This window comes from Planococcus citri, chromosome 3 (assembly GCF_950023065.1).
Source record: "Planococcus citri chromosome 3, ihPlaCitr1.1, whole genome shotgun sequence".
In the NCBI taxonomy this organism is placed as follows: Eukaryota; Metazoa; Arthropoda; class Insecta; order Hemiptera; family Pseudococcidae; genus Planococcus; species Planococcus citri.
The window spans coordinates 64,536,936-64,557,065 of NC_088679.1; the positions used below are offsets into that span (position 1 = coordinate 64,536,936).

Below are 20,130 nucleotides of genomic sequence, written 5' to 3' on the forward strand. Positions count from 1 at the left end.
TTTTACTTAATATTCATATAACGTATGAAAATCGTTATTCCTTCTTCAAGTCTGAAATTTGATACTCAATTTTATTGCGGAAAAGATAAAGAAACTAGTCATGGCGAAGTTTTATGTAATGAGTTAATTATGAGAAGTTTACTTATTAGTCGTACTTTGCTTCAAAATTTCAAGATTCAATTAATTTTTTTTTCAATTCAATTGAAAAAAAGCAAACGAGCCTGAGCGAAACCAGGTCAAATTCTTTCGAAAACTCGTGTTTTGAGAAGTTGAAAAAAAAAGTTTCATCAAGCGGAGAGGAGTTTATTTTTCTGATTCAAACTTTGAACATCAAAATTCATTTCTGTTGATCAAAAACTTTCTTTTCAACTGACACTTCTGAAATTTTGGACATTCAAAAGGGTCTCGTCTAACCAATTATTTTAGATGCCTGGCTATAGTTCACTTTTGGTTTTTCTAATACAATTTGAAATTTCTGGAGACAATTGAGAACTCATCAGAAGCTCCCAAGGTGGCTCAAAAAGTTATTTCTAAATTGGAGGTATGAAACAAACATTGTTCTTTTTTAAAAGGGGTTTCCATTTCAACCTTCTCTTCTCATAATCAGAAATTCACTCAATATGATACCTACTAAACTATATCTACATTCAAAAAGAAAACTCTCCTGATACTGCTTCAGGTATTTTTGGATTAAAGTAGAAATTCAAGTGGCCAAGTTTATATTTGAAAAAAAAAATGATCAAGTATAAGTTTGATAAAAGCTCAGGAATCACCTACTTTTCAATTTTTTTTTTACAAATTTGGGTCATATTGGGTGATTTTCCAAGCTTTTTTTCATCCAAGAGGGCCGAAGAATATTATTTCTCCATTTTTATGCCACCCTTAAAGAAATACAAGTTTGTAGATCTACGAAAAATCCCTATGGAGTCGGTTCTCAGTTTTTTCTGCTTCAAAAGCAACATCAGATAATGAAAAATCTCATACCAAACTTTGATTGAATTCCTTCTTTATAAAAATACACGAAAAAATCTATCCTCAAAACTCACAGGTAAACTTGAGATCAAAATTAAACTACCGGTTTCTGTTTCAAATACATAAATGTACATACATACCTAATTATTCTGTAATGCTACACTTCGTACGGAATTCATGATGCAACTGACTGCAGTGCATACGAGTGCAACATGCCTACTTATTGGGGACAAAATTTTGACCACGTTATTTTCGTGTTAATTAAATTTCGTCCTTTCTTCTCAAAAATTTGAATAAAATTGAATTATTCATGTTCCTACTGAACATTCAGAATGCAAATTATTTCTGCTTTGTTTCACGAGCAATTTCTGCATTTTTTTTTTTTCAAATTCTGGCAACACCAATTTTGGCACTATGAGCAATAATATAGCCCTTGATGTGTGGAAAATGAAAAAAATCCTATTTTGCAAAGTTAATAAGAACCACCATCAGAGGCATTTGAAATTTTCATTTGGCAGCCATTCTGAAAATTTGCGCAATTTCTCATCGTTTGATGATATCTATTGACATGCAAAATATGAAAAAAAAATCGACGACCCTTCGTGCAGATTTTGACTGATTTGGCATAGAATGGCCCATTATGAAAAATTGAGCATTTGGTCTGAAAGTTTTATTCAGATGTTTGACTAAACCCAACTCATTCAAAGTATATTACATACTTTCTCAAAAACGTTGCAAAGAAATTTGCTCCAAGCTTCACCAGTCTTGAAATATATTCATGTAAGAGGCTCATGCATGAAGTTTGACAGTTAAACACTTTTGCAAAAGAAATGAGAGAATTCAAGTACCAATATTTCAGTGATTACTTATTCTGAAACATCGTAAAAGAATTGTGCAAAATTTGGAAGAGCTTATTTAGTTTTTGGTTCAAGTTGATGTGCAAGGTTCTGGATTACAAAAATACGGTGAACTGGTTATGCAAATCTACTAACATCGTTGGCTAGTCACGCTAACATAGGGTAGATGTTATCCCTTTTAGGAACTCTTGAGTAACTATTATTGCTGTTAGAGACATGATAATTATTATTATCATTATTTTTTTTTAAACCTACATATTAAAAATAGAGTAATAATTTGGCTAAAGATATGCACCTACCACCTAGATACTCAAGTTCACTCGAAATTTCAGAAATAATCACTAAAGATAATTCTACATTTCAGGATTAGTATGCGGATTCATCGGCGTTGTGATCGCTTGCGTGGATCTTATCTACCCTCATAGATTTTCGACTGTCCTGGAGATCGATTTCGATACCCCATACGACAGACACATTATCATAGAAGACAGTCGTTATCACAGGAAAAAACGATCAAATAAAGGAAACGAAGAAGCTGGACTAGGTCGTCGAATTTTACGGTAAGAATTTTGCAGTACTTTCTACAATAGTCAATTGCGAATAGATTTTTTTTTTTGCAACGAACGATCTAACACGATTTTTCCTTGCAGACGTTTATCATCTAAGAAAGATGAAAACGACGAAAAAACAGCTCAAATGAACGGAAGGGAGAATCGAGCATTCGAAATGGATCCTCCAAATTCGCCATGGCGATACGCTTATAATAGACCGGCCATAAAAGACGTAGCATTTAAGAGAACTACCTCTCAGGATTCTGCATCGAGTACAGCATCCTCTAGTATGGTTGTAACGTTCGTCGATCATAAACCTCCTTCGTTGCGGGATGAGATGGAAAAAACTAGGTACCTATCCAAACTACACGTATTTATAAACAGCGTATTATATTGATAAATAAATGCGATTACGGTGTAAAAACAGCGGAAACATGAAACTTGTTACAATGTCTTCATGCCCTATTAAATTAAAAATCGAACGCGTTTCGCATGAAAGAATATAATCCTACCTACTACATACATACCTACTTATTCAAAGTCAAGATCATTTTTTATGGATTATTAATTTAGCTCGTGTAAATAATAATTTATGTATTTTAACCGTAATGCATTTCAACTTATTGTTTCAGGAAAAAAAGCACCGATCATCCAGCTCGAAGTGTTACCTTATGGTAAAAGTACTCGTAGGTACTAATATTACATCGATGCCATATATTTTGTAGCGCTTCGTTTGCAGATTTCATTTGAATGAAATTCATCATCATCATCAATGACACAGTGAAACGAGTGAAATCATTAATACAGATGAAATTATCGCTATCGTGGTGTTTTTATAAAATAAATAATTATGTTCCTATTTGCATCGCGAAATTACAGTTCATTGCATCCTGCTTTCAAGGAGTGTTGATGCTGATATTATGTACTTAGTTTTAATCGACGAAAACTTTTTCTTACTAGTCAGTTTTTCTTCATCTGAATTCTGAATGGTTTCATATGATCGCTGAATCCAAAGGTTGAAAGTTATATGTAACTTGTATTTTTTTCTTTACTCTTATGGCTGGCGAGCTTTTATAAATTAAACGTTCATTTTTTAAATATTGTGATACTCAAATGGAAAACTAAATCTCGTTTAGTTCCTTCAGTCGTGAAGATTATTGTAGTCTAATTTGTAGTGCCAATTTTGTTCTTAATAAAGTACCATCGGCGTATGATTTATTTTCGTAGTTTTTTACGCGTAAGCTATAAGTAGTAAGACGTGACGTTAAATTATTATACGAGTAGGTACGACGATTTGTATCGAAATATTTATTTTTTATATCGTAAATATATTTTACTTTTTTTTGTAGTTATTTTTGAGGTGTCTGGGGTACGAAAAAATGTTGAAAAATGCTGCCAGAAATGTTCATCGTGTGAATTTGAAAAAATCAATCTTCGATGTACATATCTTGTACCATGACTGATTAAACTCTTTTTACTTCATCTCCAGTCGTGAAGATACTATTTTTGAAAATGCAAAAAAACGAAGTAGACCGAAATTTTTAAGAAGTTTCCACCAAAAGGAAGAGCATTCGAATAAGTATACTTCAGAAATTACAGGTTGACTACTTCTATCCAAAACATACAATTTGAAACCATCTTCTATTTCATAAAATCTCAAAGCATCTAAGTACATAGTTCAATTTTTACTTTTCCCATCAACTCTGAAATATTTCAACTACGCCGCTGTTTCATTATGCAAAGGATGATTTTTTGCTAACAAGGGAACCTTTTGAATCAACACTCCCCAATATAAGCCAAGCCAAGCTAGATCGAATGAGCATGTCCTAAAACTCATCGTAACCAAAATTTCATATGCTGGACTTCATTAATAGATTTTTAGCGAATTTTTGAAAATTTTAAAAATGAAAAAAATAATCAAGAGTAATTATTTAAGGGCTATATTTAGCCTCTTTCGTGAAATATGATTTTTTTTGGGGCAGTGTGGACCAATATGAATAATTTCTTCACTTCCAACTCCATACATCAAAAACCGCTGATTCTGAGACACTGAGCCATTCTGGAGCCTCCAGAAATTTTCAAACTTTTTCCAGACAATTCTTCAAATCGCTCAAAAAAAGGCCCAAAATGAACTGAGCATTTACAATTTTGATCAGTACTTATCAAGTACTATCCAACATTTTTTCTATAATCCACTAACATAAAAACTTCGTTAATTCATCAACATTTTCAAAAAATCTACTTTTTACTCATTTTTTTAATTCATTTATTTTTTTCAACTATTGAAATTCTAAAATAAAACCTTTATTACAATTTTTCTTGCAATTTACTTAAAATACGTGTTTCGGAGCATTGAATTTTTTTTTTGCAATTCTTACAAAAAAAAATTCTCAGCCATGGTATCTAACGGAATTTTTTTTAGAAAAAAAATCACTACTTTTTTCACTATCTTTTTTTCAACCAAATTTTCAGAAAGCTTTTCACTCTCACCCCCCCCCCCCCTCTCCACCAAAAAATTAATAAAGTAGAATTTTTTGCAGGAAAATTTAAAAAAATGGTAGAAAATTTGCACAAAAAGTATTTTTCAATTTCATGAAAAATGACCTTCTTTATTCAATGATTTGAAGGGTTTTCAAGGTGTCCATTATTTTTGGCGAGTAGTTTTTTCAGACTTTTCCAGGTTTTCCACATCAATTACTTTCCAGAACATTTTTTCCAGTTGTCCATACTTACCCCATTCTGATAAAGAAGTTTCGGGGAGGGGGGGGGGGGGTTCATAAGTTTCTCTTCGAACTGGATACTTCTTCGGATATCATGAAGGTCCCCGGTTCTAAAGCAGAAGCCATTTTAAGTTTTTGAGAGAGGGTGCTGTCAAATGAAAATTTATAAATTGATTAGAAAAACATTACTGTTGCCAATTGATGTAATATTCGTAATTATGACTTATGAATTTTTTGAGGCTTTAAATATGAAGTTTGTTTAATCTAAAATGAGAAACAAATTGGCCCGAGCAAAACGAGGGCAAGAGCTTTTGAAAATCTTCAATTCCAGATGCCTAAAAACAATGTTTTTTGTGAATTTATGTTTTGGCAATAAAACTTTCGATTTTCATCACCTAGAAAGTTTCACTTTGCTTTCGAAAATGAAAAAAAAAACATGTCCGAGCGAAGGGAGGACAAAAAAGCTTTTGAAAGTTTGAGTTTCAAGAAGTAAAAAAATAGTTTTCCTCTCATCATGGGCTCTTATCCGAAATTTGATTGATCGTTTTTTCAAAATCCCTGCAGGGATTTTTCGTGAAAATGACAAAATTCTGTGACTTTTCCAGACCGACCAAATTTTCCAATTTTTTCAGGTTTTCCAGGAGAATGGACACCTTGTTTTTGTTATGCATCTGAATTTTTTCATTTTTTCACTACCTAGTTTCTGACTAAATTCACAACTTTTTTCATTACTCAAATGTCACTACCTGTTAGATACCCTATCAGCTGATGAAATTATTCAACGAATTCTCAAAAATTTGGCTCTTTCCTTCTGTGTACACCTGTAAATTTAGGCTTTTTGGAGATCATCATATTATTCTTTCGAAGAAAATTGAGGAAAATCCTTAATTTTCAAAATGAGTGATCATTCACATTCATTTTTTTTTTCAAATAATATGTATTACAATTTGAAAGTTTAGCCAAATTTATCTTAGGAAAATTCTTGAAATTAATCGGTTTCGTTTGAACTTCCTCAGGTGTTTTAAAGGGTTAGGATTGAAGAATTATTCACATTCGTAATCAATAATTACTCACAGTGTTCGAAATTTTACGATTCCTTCTCGTAATATCTCACGAATTCCCCTGAGTTTGATTCTAAGAGAATTAGAGCAAAAAAATACCTATTACTTTTTTATATGAATTATTTACTGATAAATTCATCTCAGCGTTCTGATGAAGTGTTCAAATTACACTCCAATCCAATCAGAACTTGATGGAAAACGGAAATTACAAAAAGAAGCATGCTTAGTTCGAATCTGGGAGTAAGTAAATTTTTCAATTTAATAATTTTTGTCATCCCTGTTCAGATTTTCCATCAACTTGAATTATTTAGGTATGTACTATTTTACTCGAATCTTAACTCAATTCAAACCACATTTTTCGATGAAATTCTTACTATGTATAGAGATTTGGCAAAATTGAGAAATTGTTTTGAAAACCATCTATGAAAATTTTTCAAGTTTATTGCCAATCACCAACGTAATCATGTTGCAAGCTTAATGTTTAGAGCACAATTTCCTAAATACGATAAACAAAATTGCGAAAATTTCGATTGATTTTACATTTTCGTGTTTATATTTCCTCACAGCGAATTGGTTATGTAATTTTTTGACGAAATGAAATTCGAATATCATGGTTCAGAATGAAATACTGGAAATCAGTAGTCGACGAGTAGAGAAGATGAACGGTTGTATAGACTTTTGTATTGGGTGATCGATAAGAAGTCGTTGTGTATTTTCTGTCTCAGTTCGAATAATTTTCTTTTTTATTGCCAGTACCTAATAATTCATATGCGATATCGTAAGTAGAGTAATTTCATTTCAATTTATAGATAGGTAGATGTGCACTTAATTTAGAACATTTTTTTTTTTAGTATCCATTTTTGTTCATTTTTTTTTCAATAGCCCGAATTAATTGAACACGATAACCAGACATGTCTGCAGAATTCGGAATTAAAACGCTAAAATTCCTCATCTTCCTCTCCTCGCTTCATCTTCTACAGTTCGTTTCATCAACCCAAGCGCAAGAATCCTGTCCAAATAACTGCGTTTGTTCTTCGCTCCAAAACTCATTATCCGAAGCAAAATGTGACCAGTTTCCACTGCTCGAACAATTGGACGACTATTTACAAATTTTAAAGATCGAAAGCGCCGAAATTTGCCCGATATCGAAAGATCTGCAAAGATTTACTCGACTGACATCTCTTTCCGTATCAAATTGCGCTGTCGACGTGAACGTGAACAGTTTCCAAAACCTGGCTCAATTACAAAACGTAACTTTTTACAACACGAGTATCGTCAATTTAGATCCATCATTGTTCGAATATAATCGAAATCTCAAAGTTTTGAATCTATCTTCGAATCCTTTGAAAATATGGAGAAATGTGTTGGTCTCAAACAGCATCGAAGACATTGATTTATCTTATTGTGACTTGAAAGTGATCCCTAAAAATGCATTTTCACAAATTTTGAACTTGAAACGATTGATTTTGAAAGGAAACGAATTAAAATCAATGAATAACGTTTTACCTCTTTCGACAACATTTCTCGATCTGTCCGATAATGATTTAGAAGCTGTTTCTATCAAAGCTCTTCGACCTTTGGCAGATTTAGAACAAATTGATATCTCCGGTAATCCTCTGATTTGCTCTTGCAAATTAAAACTGATCGAAAAATATTTATCGCTGAAAAACGTTTCTTTCGTTAAACCTGTCGAATGCATTGATAAAGGCAACGAACACGTTTCTCTAGAAAGTATTTCGCTAAGACAGGTTTGTAATTTGGGGGATAATTTGGATGAAAACTCCACCCTGGTGAAACTATTCAAACGATTACGTAGATCGGCCAATGAAGAATTCGACAGTGTGGAACAATCGCCTTCAGAGACGTATGAAAATGAAGAAATTCGATCGATGGATGAAACCCCTGAAGGTTCGGCTGAAATCTTGAACACTTTGGAAAGTAGAATGCAAAATGGTGAAGAAGGTGACGAAGAAATGATGAGGTTGGAGATCACCCAAACTCCCAGGAGCAGCACCGCCAGCACAACTCCGGCAAATGAAGAACCTGCGATTACTCTCAAAGGAATTATTTCCCTTTTAGGGTGCACTATACTGGTAGTTATAGTTCTGGTAATAGGGGTTATCGCCGCGATTCTTATAAAATTGATAACAGATAGCCAATCAAGCGACGACAGCATGTCTGCAGCTGTTTGTGCTGCGAAAGCTATGGAAGAAATGGGCGCCGACGATGGAAGCGGTATTCCGATGATGTCGAGGAGATCTTCCAGAAGAGGTAATTGTAGAATTTGCCCTTCTACGATGAATACCAGAGCGGGTGGTGGGCCGGTTAGATACAGCCATCGTAGAATCAGTGAAACTGATACCGAAACTATAAGAACCGATGATAGATACGATCCTCCTAGCAATGCGACAACCGCCTTCAACACTTTTGATCGATGTAGCCAATGCTGATTTCTTCGGAATTTTACAAAATAGGTTTAGTTTCAGTTCCCTTTTATTTTCATCTTTTCACATTGGCACCTGTGCACCTTTTTGAAGAATAAGATTTTATGTATTTTTCAATCAGTTGGAATACAATTGGTGTTAGGCTTCACATTTGACACGTTTCTAGGCTACAATTTAATTGACGCAGAGTATTTCAAAATATTAAATGTGTATCTTCTATGCCTCTAACTTGCAAATTTTTTTGTTGTTTTTTTGAATTAAGCATAATAGAGAAAGGTTACTACATATTTTGAAATGCTCGACGCGTTAAAAAGTTAGTTGGTATTGCACAAAAACAGCACCAGTATTCGTTAATGATCCTCTCTATTTGAAAATTCAAACTAGTGTTGTTTTTATTCGACGACGATGGGTCGAATAATATTTCATTCATCCACATATTCAATAAAAATTACATTCATGATTCAGTTCTTCATCATTAGAAACTCACTGCGCCTTGAATAGTTCACAAATAGGCAATTCTATCGACGTTTATGATGAAATTCATGACTCCCATTTCTCACAATATTTCACACACAAAAAACGCCAAAATCTTGAAAAAAAAAGTAGGCACATTCAGATTACAATTTTTTCAATTTTTGTTGTAAAATTATGACCTTATTTTCTCTCTATCTACCTTGGAACCTCTTATCTGTTGTTCTTGAACTTCTAAAATATACCAATTTTAGTCTCTTGAATTTACACATAGAATTGCTTTCAAGCACTACATAGAAAAACACGTTATTCAGTTTCAACTAATAACTTAGATATCTAGCTAGATATTCCTTCTATGTATTCATATATTGTTTTTCAATGTTTCAGGTTGTTGCCATCACAGGTAGAATTCTGAAGAAGCCCAGTCAGCGATTTTATTGTTTGAGTAGAATTATACGTATTTATAAAATTATCACCATTTTCACCATTTATGAATTAATTGATTACGTTTTAATTTGTTTCACAATTTTGTGTACTCGAATGTAATTTAAATGATTAAAAGTGTACTCATGTTATATGATTTCATTTTCTTGTTTTTCCTCCATTAAAAATTATGTTTCATTTCTCATGTTTGTGGAATATGATCTTTTCAAGTTGGAAAAATCAACTTTTTTGGAAAATAATAGGTAGGTATCTACCTATCGAGCTATTGATTTTGAAAAACCAACATTCATTGCGGGTAATCTTCGTCGTGCGTTTAAAATCACTCCAATTTCCAGGTTTCATTTTTGATCTTGGAAAATTCACAAGATTTTCGTTGAATGAGCTTCCCTTATAAAAGTAAGTGAATTTTTCATCAATTTTGAACCAAGAATCAACTGTTGGGAGTAAGGGAGGCCAACAGAATTTTATCAAAAAATAGGGAGCAAAACAGATTTATTTTCCAGGTTCGTCGGTCTAAGATGGCAGTTTTTTTCAATTTTTGTAAATGATTTCTGACTAATCCGGAGTCGCCATAATTTAAATTTGGCATCACTTTTTCGCACCGGTTGGTCTTTTGTTGAAAAAATCCCAATATATTCCAAAAACTAGGATTTTTTCGTAAAAATATACGATCGCTCTGCTGAAAAATTTGATTTTTCTCAAAAAAATCCACGTAAATTTTCTCAAAAACTACAAATCATGACTCAAACTGGAAGGTTATTTTCTTCCTCGGCCACCTCAACGTGACCAATAAAATGTAATTCGAAAACGACTTTCTTGCCCAATTTTGAGCCTTAAAAAATGAACCATTTCCAGTAGAAGGTAAGGCTTTGAAAGAAATTTGACTCCAGAAATGATAATTATGAGATTTTAAATTCGAACAATCAAAAAGATAACACCCTCAATGAGAAATTTTCATTTGGTTTTGAAAAATTGTTACAAACCAAGTCTAAAGAGACTAGATTTTGAAAAAAAAAGAAGAAAAAACAGCAGCAGAATTTCGACCAGAAGAGAGCTTAATTTTGGAATGGAAGTTTCTGGAAATGTTAGCCGAAGCTTCGTTGTCCTAATGGATGAAAAACCTCGAATGTCTCATTCGCCAATAGTTGAATTAGTATCAGCTGTTTAATTTTCAATTCGGACCATGATAGGATAGAACTACGAAGTAAAAAACATTCCATCAGCTAATCGCAGATTGCAAGAGAGTTTTTGCGTTTCTCAAACACTTCAAATTAATTTCAATTTTTTATTATGCATTTTTCGAATTGTTTTTCATAATTTTTAATATAGGAAAGAATATTTTATTCAAAATATCAAATACGTATCGAACCAATTTCTTGTCACATTTAATCATTTGACACATAAACAAAACATTTATATAAGTACTAATGATGAAAAATTGAACAAATCAGTCTTGGAAATTGAAAATACTAATAGATGAGCTGATTGATCAAGTTATGACATTCATGCACCGTATTCGGCAGAAATATTTTTGCATATTGCTTAGCATTTTGGAACTCTACTGAGTGTACCACTAAAGCTTTTTAAAAATTTCTATTTGAATATTTTCATTTGTGTTGTGATAAATTTACTTTAAACTTTCAATAAAAAAAAAGTCTAAAAAGGATCTAGGTACTTCATTACCCGAAAGCATAAGCATTATTACTTATACCTACCACCCTTTTTAAATTGATCATCAATTCGTCAGTACAAATACATTAAAATGGTAATAGAACAGCCATTAATTTGTAGTTTTTATTACTGTTTACCAATTTGCTAGCCAATTTTGCGTCAATTCAACAAAGATTCAACTCAATTTTTATTTTTTGTCGGTTTTTCCCTTATAATAATTTTCAGATTCACAATCTATTGAATTGTTAACATCAAATTAATTGTAAACGTTTACTATTAAGCAAGTTAACACCGAACTAACTACTGCTATGTCACTTCAACGTCAATTAATATTAATTGTTTCTAAACTCGTTCATCTTATTAACAATTATTATTAAATTTGTAATTTGTACCTGTTAATTGTAAATTCTAATTCAGTTGTCCCAGGTGTAATTAATACGCTAGTTAACGTTATATTCTATATTTGTATTACGCTTCCCATTATTGTAACATTTAAACTCGTCAATTCCAATTGTTAATTGTGAGGTCGTATTAATAACTCTATGCTCAATTGTTAATTGTATTACGCTTTTCATTCTTGTAACATCTTAAGTCGTTATTCCAACGTTAATTGTTAATTTGTTTTTATTAATTAATAATTCCCAATTAATACTGTAGGTATCGTAATTTCACACTTACTATGTACTATTGTAATAATGTTTTAACGTATATTTATCGTATTGTAAATTTTCCCGTTTTCCCTTATTCTGTAAGTTGCTCATCATTGTTCGTGGCCTGCCGGGGCCAGTCTCGTACATACCACTCGTGGCGCGTAGAGATTGGCTTCAGTTGGTCCATGGGCAATGGTGGGTGATTTTAAAATTTTTAAATTTATCATTATTCTTCACGCTTAAATATATTTAGCCCTTGATAAGTAAAAATCTAACACCGTAGGTTTCCCCCATAGGGGGGTTTTCCCTATGTAGGTACGTAAATTTTTCATTATTGATGTTCATTCTAATATTTGTTTAGTTACCAAAATAATTTTTTGAACTAACGATAAGTTTGTAATTGTATGATAAACCGTAAGGTAGAATACTTTGTAAACTTGTTAGGTATTTCAATAAATTCGCTCCACCTCCTTGTGAGGAATGGAGAACCCGCCAAAAAAAAAAAAAGGAATAGCAAGTACGTATAAGGTCGTGAAAAAGTACTAAAACAATACCGTCCCACAAAACTGTGCAAATAGCACTGAAGACGTAAACGTGTAGTTGAATTGGGGCAGGAAAATCCTTTTAAATTGAATCAGGCACCGTACTCAAATTTTTCTTAAAAAAGGCACTCTTTAAAAAAATGACCTTTTTTCAATCCCGGTGTTCAGGAAAGAAAAAACTATTCAAATAAAATCACGAAAAAAAGTAACTAATTCAATTTCAAGTCTTGGTAATGAAACAGGACTCCAAAATTTGGCACCTTTTTTTTTTTTTTTTTTTCATGCTTTTGATCATTGAAAATTGAATTTGAAAAGAGAAACGAGGACGAAAGCTTTTGAAAATTTACAATTTGTGAGGTAGGTAAGTACAAAAAAAAAATAATCCAAAAACATCAAATACCTTCAGTTTTGCAAAAAGATGGTTTCGTACCAAAAATTCGAACCCTTGTTGATGAGAGAAGTCAATTTTTACGCCTTCGACATTTTCAAATTCTGTACAGCAATAGTTTGCAAAAAAACATCAAAAAAAAAACTCCCACACAAGAAAAGTAATCAATAGTAAACTTTTTATGAAAAAAGTAACCAAAAGTAACTATTGGTGAAAAAACTAGGTAACAAATTTAGTTCAAAAAGGTAATCCAGTAGGACGACAATGTTGCGAATCGGACGAAAGAAAATGTCTCTGCGATATTTTTTCTCAGCGACGAGCCGACGACGATACTCGATAGGGTGGTACATGTGAAAAGGGTCGGAAATCATATCACGAATGTGGATGGATAAAAAAATATATGAGTAGGTATGATTTTTCCAAGTCACCTCACAATAAGGTCACTTCGCCGACGACGACGTAAAAGAAATTCGACATGAAACGATACCCAATTATCATTTTATTCTTGACTGAACAATTCGAATCGAAAATATGTATCTTTCTGCTGTGTTTGTTTGTTTGTTTGTTTTTTAATGCGGAGAAAGACAGTAGCAATAATTCTCAAGTTTACTAGTTTGTATTATCTTATGGAGAAAATTCAGATGATATAAATTTTGAAGGTGTTTGGAGGGGGAAAATCGGAGAAAAGGTTGACTTCGGATTGACCGAGGGGCTCAAAATTTTCCTAATTAGTCTTCCTTTTACAATAAACTTTCGTAGGTATCCATTTTCGTCAGAACCCAGTACATAATTTTTTTCTCTCATATTATTACACTTAGATATTACGCTGAACATAGACGCGCCTGTAAGAATGCGAATACACCTATCGCGAGATTCGAGTTTGCGTTCAAGCATCTTGCCCCGCCACATCCGATGGAGTGATTTTTCTAATTTGATAAAATTCTAATCACGCTTCAGCGTGCGTTCGATGAACATGGACGACCTACTCATCCGCGAGTTCCATGAGCGGTAGAAAGTGGCATCGCGAACGCGTATATCGCGTGTATCAATATTTAATATCGAATTCGACGCGAGAAATAATAAATGGGTAAGAGAATACATATAATTCATCACGGTGGGGTGAAAAAAAAAACTTTCTGGATTTAGACGAAAATGGAGATGAACGGCAAGGCTAATCAGAAAAAATTTTGAGTGCTTCCAGTCGTATGAGGCTGAGCCAGTGGTCATCATAGAGAGCCCATATTTTTTGAGAAGCGAAAAAATATTGCCAAATTGATTGTCAAATGTCTAGCGTGATATTTGTTTGCTAATCTCGAGGACTTGAAAAAGGATTTTCTACAGAAATCAATTTTTCAGGGCAGAAAAATCGACAAAAATTGAGTTACGATTCAACGAAAATGCTTTCTGATCAATGATCAAATTAAAAGTGATCTCACTGTCGAGAAACAATATTAATTACAACCGTTTACAAAATATTTGTTCGATCAATCACTGACCGAATACCATAACTCATACAATTGATATAAAATATAAAATTGACGTCAATTCGCCCAGAAAACATTTAAAAAAATAACAAGACTTACTGATTCTGATAATATGGTCACATATTCCACCATAATTGCTAAAATTTGCACTCACCTGAAACGAAAGAAAAATACAATTACGGATCAGTTGCGATCATTAAGAATTATTTCATCATTTAACCAATAATTACACTGAATCAATCTATACTTAGATCCAAGGGTGGAAATTCAACAAAAAATGAGGATATATCTTCTCTCAAAGTAAAGTTTTAACTCATGCACACGTTTTTTTTTTTTTTGCATAAGTCAACTTGACGATAGAATATCAATGAAATCGAAAAAAAGTTTATAATCTACAGTACATAAAACTTCCAAGATATTCACACTACAGTCATTTTAAACTATTTTAAAGGAAAATAGAACAACATTTCGACTACATGGAGTGGTAGTGAATGCTGTATGAAAAACTGCAAAATGAAGGTAAGGTGTTATTGAAGAGTTGGACTGGCCGACATTGCTTGGGGAATCAAGGGATGTTTTTTCTTTGAAAGAAAGCTGTTTTAAAAAATTCAGACTTGAGGAATGAGATTCACAAACAATATCCATTCTTTGAGATCTGTATAAAGAGGTCAAGCGGACAATATTCCAACATCAAATTTTTCAACCGGAAAAGCGAAATTAAAAAACAAACAGCGAGCGAGTAGGTAAACAAAAAGCCAAAATTTCAAGTCTTGAAATACCTTATTTGATTCTTGGTGGATCCATAAAAATCAAATTTGGACCAAAAATGAAAAAAAAAATCAAAATTTCATCAAATTGACCTAGAAAGCTAATAATTATTTGGCATGTACCGCATTTTCGACCCTTCGAATCGATTTGAAACAACTTCGAACAGTTTCGAGCAGTTCTGGAATATCCAATAAATCTTATTCAATGAAGTTAAAAAGCTGAAATTTACTTCATACCCTGATTTCATCATGCTAAGTTGACTGGAGATAATTTTAGACCGTTTTGAAGGATGAAACAAGTTCTTTGAAAATTCCGGTTTCGCAAAAAATGAAATAAAAATGGGTCGAAATAATCTCCAACACCTATGAGAATATTGTACTCAGTGTTTGACTGTTGGTGACACAAACTTGACCGATTACACCCTATTTTTCGTAATCGAAACTAGGTTTCTGGCTGTTCAGAACCCCATATTGGTCAAATTTTCGAATTTTGAAATCACTGGAGAAATAGGTAGTAGATATACACGGTTGCGAACTGACAGAAACAGATTCTGGAAAAATGATGTGTAATCGTCAAATGGTTCACAACTAACAATGAGCAGTCTAGCACTAATCACGTTCACTAACATTATGATAAAGGTTATTCGCACAATTTTTATGGCACTTCATGAAATTCTGGAATCACCAAAATGTAGCTGGAGGCTCCAGAACGGACATAAACCATCTCCAGTCGAATCAGTATGTTTAATTTAAGGCGTTAATAAATCATCAACTTCACAACTTAATTGGATAAAATTTTGGGTAAGTTTCACCTGACAAAAATCTGCAGAACTGCTCGGTTAGAAACAGTTTTCAATCGATGGGGGAGGAGGAGGAGAGGGAGGAGGTTGAAAATATGGTATATACCGAACTCCAGTTTTATAATTTAATTTGGTAAATTCATCGACTTTTTCCTCATTTCTACTCGCAATTAGATTTTCAAAAATTCACCTGAAACCAAGAAATGCAATTCAGCACTCGACATTTCAGCTATAGGTACTCAATGAGTTTTTAAATTGGTCTTCAAAATTTTGGTGTTGAATTCAATAATTTTTTTCAAAAAATCGAAAAATTGTTTAAAAAATGCAGCTTTTAGATGAAAAATTTACAAAATCCACCGATTAAGCCCGAAAAACTGCCTAGGAGTCTTGTTTCTTACAATGTAAGTTGGGAGAAAAATGTTTTCATACTAGTATCCGTAGGTATTTTATTTTGAACAGCTTTGCTGAAATGCTGTAACAATTCTTTTCGGACGTGTTTTACTGCCTTCGCCGCGATTGCTTCGTTGCCAAAACCATAACGATAGTCTTGCTTTTTGGACAAAAATTTCGAGAAAGCATAGTCACTTTTCTGGCCAAAAATTGTCATAAAGTCCTGCTTTTAGCCTGAATAATCACCAAAAGGACTCGCTTTCTTTCAGCCAAAATTGCGAAACATTTTTATTTTCTTCCAATATACTTGCCAAAAAGTCTTACTTTTTTGCAAACAATTCCTCGAAGTTTGTCTTTTTCTTTAAAAATTGCTGAAAAATGCGAAATTGTGTGACTTTTTTTTTAATCGATGAAGATCCGAAATCCAATGACTCAGTCTTTGAGAAGTCCATTGAAACGAAACATTGGACACATAGTATATCTTTCATACATTTCTGTAAACGCGATTCGAGGTACATCGATAAGGCATCAAATTTGGAATTAAGTGATTGAAAAAAATTTTAATAAAAAAAAGTGCTATTTCGCAGCTTTCCGACAATTTCTAGAGAAAAGTCAAATTTTGAAAAAATTGTTTGCAAAGAAACGAGATTTTGGGATATTTATAGGGGGAAAAAGTGAGACATGATAGCGATTTTGCTGAAAAACGAGAATTTTCGTTAAAAAGAAGACGTTTTATACTTTTAGCAAAGTGCAGGACAGTTGAGCAATTACTTGTGAAAAAAGGACATTTTTCTCAATTTTTGTTTAAAAAGTTGGCTTATTTTGAAGCTCCAACTAGGGAGCTAAAATTACCCGTACTTGACAATTTCAAAAGCTCCAAAACGACAGTGAAAATTTTGAAAGCTGAATGAAAGAGAGCAAAATTACTTCGAACAATCGGCTGCAGACACGTCTACCACCACACGGAATGCTTAAAATATCAATTATTTGCGCATAAGTACAGATGTAAGGTTGCATTATTTGTAAATATATACCACGCATTTTGACACTGCATAAGTAATTGGGATTCTACGCATTTCTCATTTTGTTTCGTGCATATTTTGATGATTATAAGCCCATCAATCACGAATCTGGGGCTAGTATTTTCTGGAGAGACAAAGGTGGAGGAGTGGAGAGGGTGAAACTTGATACAATTTGACTCCATCAACTAAATCAGTGTTCTCTGATGAGTAAATTGATGGGTCGCTCGATTTCTATCTAGTGAAACTTGAAAGGATAAGTATGAACTTATATCTTTCCAAATTTTCATTGAATGAAAAGTGCTTTTCACTTGTCAGATTGCACATCTCTAGATTGGTCGATCACCTTTAGGGTCATTTCACGTCAGTTCGACCAAGAATTGGAAATAAAGAGGGCGGTGTCAGCGATTTCTTCGAAGTGTTTCCTGCGAAAAAACCTTCTGTAGGGATGACCAATGGCGCAAAAAGCATCCCTGTTATTCTTTTTTAAAGGCTGCTAGGTGGTGTCAAAATTTTCAGTGAACTTTAAAATAATTCTGATAAAGGTTATTCACACAATTTTCATGACACTTCATGAAATTCTGGAATCACCAAAATGTAGCTGGAGGCTCCAGAACGGACAGAAACCATCTCCAGTCGATTCAGCATGTTCAATTCAGGGCGTTAATATATTATCAACTTAGCAACTTGATTGGGTAAAATTTTGGGGAAGTTTCAATTCACAAAAATCTGCAGAACTGCTCCGTTCGAAACCGTTTTCAATCGAAGGAGGGGGGAGAGGAAGAGGTTGAAAAAAAGTACATAATTATATCGAACTCCAGTTTAAACATTTAATTTGGTAAAATCATGACTTATTTCTAAAATTTGCCGATAAGTAGCGAAATAGTCGGACTTTTTTTTACATTACATGAAGATGAAAGTCCAATGACTCAGTCTTTCAAGTCCAGAAAAACGAAATACGATATCTAACAATTATAATAATATACGACTGTGAAAACCCGATTCGGGGTACATCGGTAAAAGGCATCAAAATTGAAATTAAGTGATTTTTAAAAATTTTCATCAAAAAAAGAGCTATTTCGAAACTTTATGGCAACATTTGGTAAAAAGACAACTTTTGAAGAATTTTTTGCGAAAAAGCGAGATTTTGGGATATTTATAGCGGGAGGGGGAAGAGTGAGACACGATAGCGATTTTGCTGAAAAACGAGAATTTTCGTTAAAAAGAAGACGTTTTATAATTTTAGCAAAGTGCAGGACAGTTGGGCAATTATTCAAGAAAAAATTATTTTTTTTTCTCAGAGCAAAAATTACCCGTACTTAACAATTTCTAAAGCTCCAAAACGAAAGCGAAAAATTGTAAATTCTTTTGAAAATTTTGAAAGTTCCATAAAAGGGAGAAAAATTAGTTCAAACAATCGGCTGACAGCCACGCATATCACTTCACCGTGCTACGAGTTGTAAGTAGATATTAATTATTTGTGCATACATGTAAGGTTGCATTATTTGTACATTCACACCATACATTTTGTCACTGCATTATACGTTTTTTGATTTCGTCGTTGCGATTCTACACATTTCTTATTTTTGTAGCGTGCATTTTTTTATGATTTTGAGCCCGTCAATCATGAATCCGGGGCTAGTTTTTTCCGGTGAGGCAAAGTTGGAGGAGTAGAGAGGGTGGAACTTGATATAATTTGACTCCATCAACAAAATCAGTGTTCTCTGATGAGTAAATTGATAGGTCACTCGTTTTTTTTCTAATGAAACGTGAAAGGATAAGTAAGAACTTTTCTTTCCAAATTTTCATTGAGAGAAAAGTGCATTTCAGTTGTCAAGATTGCAAATCTCTGTATCGATCGATCACCTACAGGGTCATTCCACGTCAGTTCAACCAAAAAGTGGTAAGGAGGGGAGGGGGGGGGGTTCGGTGACTTTTTTGAAATTTTTTCTGTGAAAAGACGTACTTTCTGAAGGGATGACCAACTGCGCAAATCGCAGCCCTCCAGCCCTTTTTTAAAGGCTGGTAGGTGGTGTCAGAGTTTTCGTGATCTTTAAAATTCATGATGAAGGTTATTCGCACAATTTTTATGGCACTTCATGAAATTTTGGAATCACCAAAATGTAGCTGGAGGCTCCAGAACGGACAGAAACCATCTCCAGTCGATTCAGCATGTTCAATTCACGGCGTCAATACATTATCAACTTTGCAACTTGATTGGGTAAAATTTTGGGGAAGTTTCAACTCACAACCGGGGAGGGGGGGGGAGGAAGAGGTTGAAAATATAGTACATAATTAAATCGGATTCCAGTTTACCAATTTAAAATTGTAAAATCATTACTTCTTTCTCATTTCAACTCGAGCTTTCTTTATAGTGGCCATGGAATTTTTCTACAGAAAAGTCAAATGTGTGGATTCAAATAGAAGCACTATTACTGGCTGTGGAATTTCATCAATTTTCTATGGAAAAGTCAAAATTTGTCAACTTTTCCATAGAAAAGTGATGAATGAGATGAAGATTGAAAAAGTTTTATCAAAGTGATTTATAAGAAATGTTATTATTTTACAAGTTTAGAGGTCCAAAAGCGCATAAAATTGAGTTTGAAAAAACTCCACGATTTTCTGTAGGAATTGTCTATTGTCAGATTATTTCCACTATAAAGGAAGCTTCACAATTCGATTTTCAAAAATTCACCTGAAACCAAAAAATACAAGTCGGCACTAGACATTTCAGTTGACTTTTTCTTCAAAAATTGTCGAAAAAATGCGAAATTGTCTGACCCTTTTTTTTTTATTTGATGATGATGATGATGATGATGATGATGCGAAGTCCAATGACTATTGACTCGAGTCTTTAAAACGAAACAGGTGCATTGGCCATACATCTTGAATACATTTC

General features: G+C 33.3%; 2 protein-coding genes and 1 long non-coding RNA gene across 5 annotated transcripts in view; 2 read left to right on the top strand and 1 right to left on the bottom strand.

Annotated features, from left to right (window-relative positions):
* Window positions 1–3,728, top strand: part of mol (dual oxidase maturation factor 1 mol) — a 33,230-nt gene extending 29,502 nt beyond the window's left edge. For both annotated transcript variants that reach the window (XM_065359309.1, XM_065359308.1), the window contains exons 7-9: window positions 2,194–2,389; window positions 2,480–2,731; window positions 3,013–3,728. In XM_065359309.1, coding sequence (XP_065215381.1) covers window positions 2,194–2,389; window positions 2,480–2,731; window positions 3,013–3,058 — 494 coding nt within the window. In that variant the 3' untranslated portion in view covers window positions 3,059–3,728. The remainder of the gene's footprint in view (window positions 1–2,193; window positions 2,390–2,479; window positions 2,732–3,012) is intronic.
* The window catches only part of LOC135842042 (uncharacterized), a 322,912-nt gene that overhangs the window by 47,074 nt on the left and 255,708 nt on the right, over window positions 1–20,130 (bottom strand). The gene's annotated exons all lie outside the window — the stretch shown is intronic.
* Window positions 6,778–9,651, top strand: LOC135842028 (phospholipase A2 inhibitor beta-like). Of its 2 annotated transcripts, none has more exons than XM_065359306.1 (3): window positions 6,778–6,939; window positions 7,044–8,635; window positions 9,464–9,651. In XM_065359306.1, the coding sequence occupies exon 2, from the start codon at window positions 7,073–7,075 to the stop codon at window positions 8,609–8,611; it is 1,539 nt and encodes a 512-aa protein (XP_065215378.1). In that variant the 5' UTR covers window positions 6,778–6,939; window positions 7,044–7,072; the 3' UTR covers window positions 8,612–8,635; window positions 9,464–9,651. The 2 variants fall into 2 exon arrangements, with proteins under 2 accessions (XP_065215378.1, XP_065215379.1); XM_065359307.1 differs by having other exon boundaries at window positions 7,044–8,432.

Bases quoted from the DNA above. Each gene is read 5' to 3' on its own strand.
- LOC135842028 (XM_065359306.1), top strand. From the start codon at position 7,073: ATGTCTGCAGAATTCGGAATTAAAACGCTAAAATTCCTCATCTTCCTC.